Source organism: Poecilia latipinna, unplaced genomic scaffold (assembly GCF_001443285.1).
Source record: "Poecilia latipinna isolate Pla-1442-1.1 unplaced genomic scaffold, P_latipinna-1.0 Scaffold2751, whole genome shotgun sequence".
Taxonomy (NCBI): domain Eukaryota; kingdom Metazoa; phylum Chordata; class Actinopteri; order Cyprinodontiformes; family Poeciliidae; genus Poecilia; species Poecilia latipinna.
The window spans coordinates 65,644-74,144 of NW_015115367.1; the positions used below are offsets into that span (position 1 = coordinate 65,644).

General features: G+C 36.2%; 1 protein-coding gene across 2 annotated transcripts in view; it reads right to left on the bottom strand.

Moving 5' to 3' along the window:
• Window positions 1-898, bottom strand: part of LOC106939020 (uncharacterized) — a 14,004-nt gene extending 13,106 nt beyond the window's left edge. For both annotated transcript variants that reach the window (XM_015021252.1, XM_015021253.1), the window contains exons 1-2: window positions 841-898; window positions 508-629 (exon numbers count right to left, since the gene is read on the bottom strand). In XM_015021252.1, coding sequence (XP_014876738.1) covers window positions 508-553 — 46 coding nt within the window. In that variant the 5' untranslated portion in view covers window positions 554-629; window positions 841-898. The remainder of the gene's footprint in view (window positions 1-507; window positions 630-840) is intronic.
• Between the last annotated feature and the right edge of the window lie 7,603 nt (window positions 899-8,501).

The window sequence follows — 8,501 nt, forward strand, 5'->3', positions numbered from 1 at the left end:
GCCTGGTACCCCATACTCCCGGAGAACCCCTCCAGGGGAACTGCCCCCGATGTCCATGCGATATTGCAGAGTCGCGCGAGCCAACGCAACCCTACAATATCCAATATACAATATGCTGAATGTCCTGTGAGATAAATATGAGGTGAGCCAGTTAAAGCTGAGCCAGAAATATCAGCTAGGACCTTCAGCCTGTTTAACAGGATTTCATGGTCGACAGATGAGATCTAATAAAACCAGCGCAAGATACATTTGTTTATTTTTATTTAATTTTTGTAGTTTTGCAAAGAATGTTTCAAAATACCTTAGCAGAGAAGCATAAAGAGAAGATTATGCTTCTGTTCTCCTCTGACTATGCCCCCTTAACTTGTGGGGTGCCACAAGGCTCAGTTAATAATTTCAGATATTAACAAAAAAGAAACCTTTGAGTTTATATCATAACTGAATTAAGTACAATAATAAAAGAAATATGCTTTTATTCTAGGAATAAAATGATGTGTGTTTAAATACCTGTCAGTGTGATGAAAACACACAGGAGCAGCAGAAGACGAAGCATCTTGGAGGCCAGACAGCCGACAAGAGATGAAACACCACTGGATGCAAAAAGGTTCAAATTCTTCCAAAGTTTTTCTCTGGTTTAGAAATAAATACAAAAAAAAAAAAAAAGACATTTGGGATTATGGTTAGCAGAAACAAAGATAAATACAAGAGTTTGAACTGTAAATATAAACATTGATGCTGCATTTAAACTTGGACAAAAAGACAATTAAAAAAATAAACTACAGTAGACAAACACTGTGACCCATAACCTTTTGGTTACAGATTGAAGACGACGTTTCTTACATGTTTTGAAGGTTGTCTGCCGCCGCTGCAGTTCTGTCTTCATCTCAGCTCTTTGTTTCTTTCTGCAACCTTTTATGCTCATCCTGAGTCCTGTCCACACCCAGATGGGTTGTTATCTCCCTTGTTTGTCGTTACACAACTAGAACAAAAGAACACATAAAATTTCTGCATGTACTCCATTTAAAATTAATTTGAGTTTTAGTGTATTTGTCATAAAACTGAAAATTAAATAAAATTCTTTGCATATTACTTTTCTTTTCTTTGTTGCAACAGTTTTTGTGTTCCAGAAATGCAATGCTGTCTTTCCTGTATCTTTAACACAATATTTGAATTGTTCTTCATTAGAATAAAGAAAAGAATGTACAAAAATAGGTTTTCTCCTTTAGGTCACTTATAAATACAAAAATGATAAATATCTATATGTAGTTTAAATGCATTTCTCAATAGACTGACTTTGTTGTCACCCTTTAACTAAATTAAGATCTGCTTTGGGCATTTTCCATTGTAAATATAAAACACAACATTCTCAAAGAAAACTGTAATTTGTTATTTTGGCATTCAGAAATTTGACATATTTATATTTTCTGTAGCTGCAACTAAAGTAAAAAAGGATTGTTTAAAGTGTTTTCATTGACACTTTCAAAAAATGTCAGGGGCTTCAAGTTCACAAAGTTACTTTTCAATAGTTCCTTTGTTTTCATTATTTACTTACAGTAAACAATGAAAACTTATACTCATCAAAACCAAACAATGGTAATTGTACACAAAAGATTTAGAGATATTTAGAGTCGACTACACCTATTTGCTTGTTCCTTTTGCAAACTCCAGCTGGAGAAACCAGTTTACTTTGTTCATCTCTCTTTGCTCTACTGTCACTCAAATAGATTAATTATCATTTCCAACTAGACTGTGACTTGATCAGAAACAGAGTAGAAGAGATAAAACTTTTATTGTCCCAGCAGTAAAGTGACCAGCAAGTTACAGCATGTAGATTTACACAAATAAACAAAAACAATTTACATACTAACAAAGCATTGAACTGTGAGGTTAGCTGAGTGTTGTTGCCTCCACAGTCACCAGGTCTCAGTCCAATAGAGAACCTTTGGGATGAGGTGGAACGTTTCCAGTACCTTGTTGAATCTATGCCACAAAGGATGAAGGCAGTTCTGAAGGAAAAAAGGAGGCCAACCCGGTACTAGCAAGGTGTACCTAATAACGTGGCCGGTGAGCGTGGTTATAGGTAAACAATTAAAATCAGGATTTGGTCTTTTAAACCACCAAAGGAACCCAAAATATTAATCCAGCAGCAAAGTAGCAAATTCTAAAGGATTTGACAAAACCTTTTAGTTTCAACTATATTTATAAAAAGCTCAGATATGTTACTGACACATGCTATATAAATAAAATTTGATTGATTTATTGATGTATTTGTTTGCATTATTGCTGTAGGTGTTTCCAGGATAGCAGGAGACACAAGGAAGTATAATGGAAAAACAAACTCCTTATGAGACAGCTGTTAAATTTCTCATTTACTTTGCGTTTACCTGTGTCCTAGAAAGTGAAAACCACAGTTTGCAGAGTATCAGTGGACAGACAGAAGCTTAAACATGAAATATAATAACTCCTGTAATTCCAGGAAATACATCCTTGTTTTCCTTGAACCACAGGCAGGTAGCATCCGCTTTGGTCCTTTTAAGAACAAACACAGCAGGTTCCAAGAAGCTCAGTTGTCATGTGGGTTAGACTTCAGATATGAATATAAGTTAAAGTTCTGGTTAGGTTTTATTAATGAATGCAAGTCAAAACAATGTCTTAATGACAGAAATACAAACATGCCATGAATGTGTGGTTCACTGTAACACGTGTTCATTCTGCGATTTGCTGCTCTCAGTTCTCCTGGTTTATGTCTGCTTCCAGATCAGCACAACTATAAGCATAAAAATGACACTTTCTGCTTAGCAAAATATAGTTTTATTCTAATTATGATACAGAAAATGTCTTGTTCATGGCCTGCTGTATCTGAGCTGCAAGCTGGTGACCTCTGAACCAACGGGTTTAACACATCCTATAGGTGACTCATTTAAGACACAACAATCAGGTAAAAGGTGGATTAAAAACAGCAGCAGAATTTGGACAGTTTTCAATAAAATGGGAAGAATAAGTGGAAGAGTCAGCATTAATAATCCTAAAACTTTAGCTTATTTCACAAATGCTACTAATAATCATTAATAGCACAGCATGCCAAGTTTAGTTAAATGTGCAAAGACTGTGTCAGATTTATTATTATTATGATTGACACATATAATCTTTTGGTCTTTCCAGTGAATGGTACGTAATGATCTGCTTCCAGCTACTGACTTGTTTCCATGACTTCTCTTTTAATCCAGGTATAAAATGTATTTGTTTCATTGTTTGGTCTAAAAAATAAATTAATACTCATAAATTGAAATGAAGATTAGGTGTAAATTCAAGCTGGGCGACTCTGTCCTCCTACCTGCATCAACAGTGTGTCACGCCTTCGCCTCATCCAATCAGCAGCAAGTTGTCACTAGAATTCAGCCAATCATGACTCAAGAACCCCTTCATAAAGCCAAACCTCCATGGATCCACCTGCTTCCCAGCCGTGCTTCGACCCACCTCCTCCCCGTCTCCACCCTCATCCTTCCAGCAGGCTTCCCTCCACCATCGGTGCCTTTGCCCCAGGGCAGAAGGCCACCTGAGCCCCTCCCTGAGCTCACGGCAATTCTCGGCATCCACGTCTTCTGCTGGCGCCAAAGAACCTCAAGTCAAATAAAACTTTCCAACTGTTGCTTTTTCTCCATCTGTGTCTCTCCAGATTAAAATCTATTTTAATCTGATCATTTTCACTTGACAATTCTGTTTTTTTTCTCTTTTTCTAATTAATTCAATGTCAGTTGTTAAAGTTTTGTGCCTTTCCCTAAATATTTACAGCAGTAAATTTTTACCCTGCAGGATCATCCCACCTTTTCTAAAGGAAGGTCGTACATTATTCTAAAATTATATAGATGTTTCCTTCATGCACACATGGAAGAGCAAACAGGAACTGATTGGAGCTCTTAATTTTTAATTCCTAAAATATTTTTTGCTATGTTTTATAAATGTACTGGTTGTTTACACTGTTCGGATAATGAAGTGTTGTTTGCAAAAACCCAGAGACAGTTTGTTCCCTCAGGCTGGATGGTGAACTCCATGTTCACCTCACATCCTGAGTATCAGTTTCTCTACTGCATATTTGCACTACCAGAACCTGCCTTGAACAACAAATATTAGTCTGCATACATATAAATGCACATATTGTTCTTTTCATTTTTTTATTGAAATGTTGCCACAGCAAAATTACTAGATGGTGCTCAGTTTTGTTCTCTTACATAAAAGTTTAGAAAGCCAATATCTATACACAATCTGTTTGAGAATACACTGTTTCTATGCAAATGAAACCCAAGAATCAGCAACAATCAATAAAGTAAATAAGTAATTATTCGCAACCAGGGGCGTGGTACAGCGGAAAGTGATAACAATTCTAGGGGCCCTGACCAACAGGGGGCCCTCCACAATTTAGTTTTTTATTTATTGTTCATAGAAATAAAATAAAATAAAAAATCGGGGCCCTGTCAATTACAAAATTAATCATATTGTATTTTCAAAGATTGTTTTTAGCAGTAAAAATGTAATGTTCCCACTCCCAGATCAAAAAACACACATCCATATTTGCCCTGAACCCCCTATTGTGTTAAATGGTTCGTTCCTGGTTGGAGCTTCAGAGTGACGCTGTTAGCAGCAGGCAGTGGAAGACACAAACCACTGTGGCAGTTACTATGCTGCTAAGAAAAGCTATAAAATCAGGTTTTCGAAAAAAAAAAAATAGAGGGAGGGAGAGAGAGAAAAAGACAAGGCAGTTTTTTTCCAAGAGAGGTGAGTAGACTGTGTGAAATTATCAACCATTTAGCATAGTTAGCTTAGCTACAAACTACTGTTTGCCTCCATTTCATTAGCATTTAATGAATTAAGGAAAAAACTTACAAATATATTCATATATTTAACTTGTCCCTTGTAACTTTTGCCACTTAACAACAGATGAGTCAGTCAGCAGCAGCTCTAACCCACATCCCTCCTGACCCGTCCTCCCCTGAGTGAAATTAAAGCTGCAGTATATAACTTTTATATGAATATTTTTTTCCACATATTTTTTAAAACTGTCATTATGTTGTGACAGTATGGTATGAGAGGTAATCTGTGAAAAATCTATTTCCTCTGCTTTCTCCCAGTGTTCTCTAAAAACAACTAATGAGAGGCAGGAGAGTTTTAGTGCTGTCAATCACAATCTCATGTGGTGCTGCTCATCCTTCCTCCTCTTGCTCTGTGCTATGCTGCAGCTAGCATAGCCTGTTATGAATGCTTAGTCTAGTAAGCGTAGCTACCAATGATGGCAGATAAACGATTTTCGTGTAATCATAAGTTGTTTCTCCACCATTAGCACATTTAGCAGTGAGTGAATGAGGCTAATTGACAGTGCTAAGAGCGTCCTACTGGTTCTGATTGGTTGTTTTGGTCAGAACCGTGCATTACTTTAGCTAGCAATAGTGGTTCAGGAAGGAGATGGAGGAGATTAATTGTTTTCACAGATTATCTGTCTCATAACAAACTGTTACGACATCATGGCAACTTTAACAAATATGGAGAGAACATATTTTTTATTAAAGTTATGTACTGCAGCTCGAATAAAATGCAACTACATAGCATTTCTTGAGAAGTCTGGATTGCTTTATGTGTATTTTGCACATTGTCTGTGACTGTTGCTCGTGGGGAGAGATATTTCAGTATCTAAAACTAATAGAAAAAATTTAAGTAACCTACTTGCAAACTGGATGTGGACTGAATTTTACCTTTGCATGTAAAATTCATGAGCAGTAAATATTGTACTAGTTATCAGTATTGGACCAAAGAAAGCAAGGCAGTTGTAAGCTTTTGAAATTGTGACACTTTTGATGAGTCAGATAGACTCAAGAAATTGTAACAGTAGCTGCATGAGGGGGGGCCCCAATTAAATTTTTTTTCAGGGGCCCAAGATTCCTGGCAGTGCCCCTGGATCCAGGTGCCATTATGCACCAGGAGAACCAAACTGAGAGCCAGTAAACCCAGGTTCAGACCCACTACAACTCTAAAATATTGTGATCATGGAGGCAGCCAGTGATCTTTGGGTTAGTTTGCTCAGAAGGAGCAGATTCTGCTGGGTTTGTTTCATTATCCAAAACCAGGTAATGTCAACAGAGTTCAGTAATTATCTAAGAATAGTGACGGAGTTGGCATAGGCTCCAGGAAATGCTCCATCAGTCCTCAGGTCCTGATCTGGAACATTCTGTTAAAGTCATTTTTCATTCTATTTTAATTCTGACAGCTCCTTAACCAAACCAAAAACGTTTATAAATACTGTCTTCAAAAATATCACAGTGTTGTTCATAGATAAACTGATGAAAAGTGAGAAGAATTAATTTTTTATTTCAAATTAAGAAGGAAACAAATAGGAATAGATGTTTTTACACAATGACAGGCCATTAGGACTGGAAACCAGGTTGTAATAATTAAGTAACTTCTCTGCTTTTCTAATTGACATCTGTCTTAAAAGCCTTTATTTCACTCAGACATGATCTGTAACTATAATCTGCAATCACTACAATCTGGCATGTTTTTCTAGTTTTCTCTGAATTTAGCCTCTATTACAGCTTTATACCTTCTTCTTAAGCTGCATGAATCTCTGATCCCCTGAGGAACTTGACGGGATTCACAGAGATCATTTATTCAAATGTTGGAATTGTTATTCTGAACATATTATCAAATAAGTCATGTAGAAAAACCCCCATAAAATGTTATAATGAAGCATCACTTTGTAACTTAGAATTAACAGCTGAAAACACTTGATTAATATGGCAGATTATTTGTTTGCTGAAATGATTTTTGGGTTTTGAAGCATCTAAATGCATTAGACAGATCAGATCAGTGACACATCAGTTCAGCTAATTGTTTTCTTTCTTTTTTTCTTTTTTGAGGAACATGAAAGTGAAAACTGTAGCCGTGTCTGAAAACCAAATCAAACCCGATCACAAGGCCAAACACATGATATCTTATATTTAGACGCTGATGCAAACACTTTTAACAATCAGTTGCTGTTATAGGATCAAAGAGAGAGACATTGTGTCCTGTCAGGTTTTCTGTTTTTGGTTATAGACTTTTTTTATCCCTGTAATGATGACTTGGACAAAAGAACAAGTTTTCTGTTTCTGGACATGTAAGTATTAAGATATTCTGTCAAAGTGCTTGATATCCAGCTTATCCATCTACTTGTTTTAGAAAATGTTCTTCCTCAGTTCAATGCTGAACCACATTATGGTGCCATAGAGACTCGTATCGAACAGATTTGTGCACTGATTTTTATCCGTGGATATTTACTGTTATCAGTGAAAACCTTAGATAAAATACACTTCAGTGTGTCATTAATACCTACACAGCCATACATTGATAACTTGTACACTTACTGGCTTGATTAGTAGAAAGTTCAGGCTAAAGGAATCGCTCACTTGTCTTTATTACAAAAACTTTGAATTCAGTTTGAATATGAAACGACCAATTAATGCATTCTCTGCAAATAAAGGGATTTTCTTTCCATTTAGTGAAAGAAATTGCTTAAATATTTATTTTACCTTGATCAATGGATTATATCTTAAAGAAATTAAATTGTGCATGATCTAAAACCATTTTTCATTAAAGTATTGATGAAAAACAGCTGTTTTACTAACTAAACTGTATTGAATATTTAGCAGTGTCATTGGAAAGAGCTTTGAAATAACTGGGTGTTGAAAACACTGATTGTTTTTATGTTCATAGGGAAAAGGGTTATGGCTTTCATCATGCTCTCTTCACATCTCTGTGGTCAGTTTTCACTTTCATTTAATCAATATTATAAAATGAATGTTTTAAACTGTATTGGGTATCTGTGAGGATTTGATTTTCTCTGTTAATTAGTTCTGTGTTGTCGTGTCTTCCTCTCCGTTGCCCCCAGCTTGTTTCCCCTGATTACCGTCCCTGTTTATTTAACTTCATCTGTGTCCAAAACTCCTGGTTGGATCCTTGTCCAGGGTTAATGCCTTTGTTGTCATTTACCAGAGCTACCAGTGTCTGTGTTTCCTTGTCTCATTGTTCACCTGTGCTGCCTGTTTTTCTGAATTCTTCATTAAAACCATCATTTTCACCATAACCTGGTTCTGCTGCCTCCATCCTCACCACAATCACCCTCAAATCATGACAGCCAGGGCCGTGCAGGGACCACTAAAAGGGGCAGGTGCTCAACAACAAAAAAGGGCACATCTTACCGCATTCTAGGACAGAATATTAACAAAGCCTCTCAGCTTTCAGAGTTTAATAAACAATGATGAATTACAAAATTGTGATATGCAATCAAAGCTAAGGTAAATCTCTATACAGAGCATACAACTATGCATATGTAAGATATTAGTAATTTCTTTCTGCAGGTCTATTTTGTTATAGGAATGTATTGCAATATTCAAACCCGCAATTTAGCAAGATATGTAAATCAGAGCTGGACCACCAGACATATTTTGTCTTTACAGAATTACACTATTAAAAAT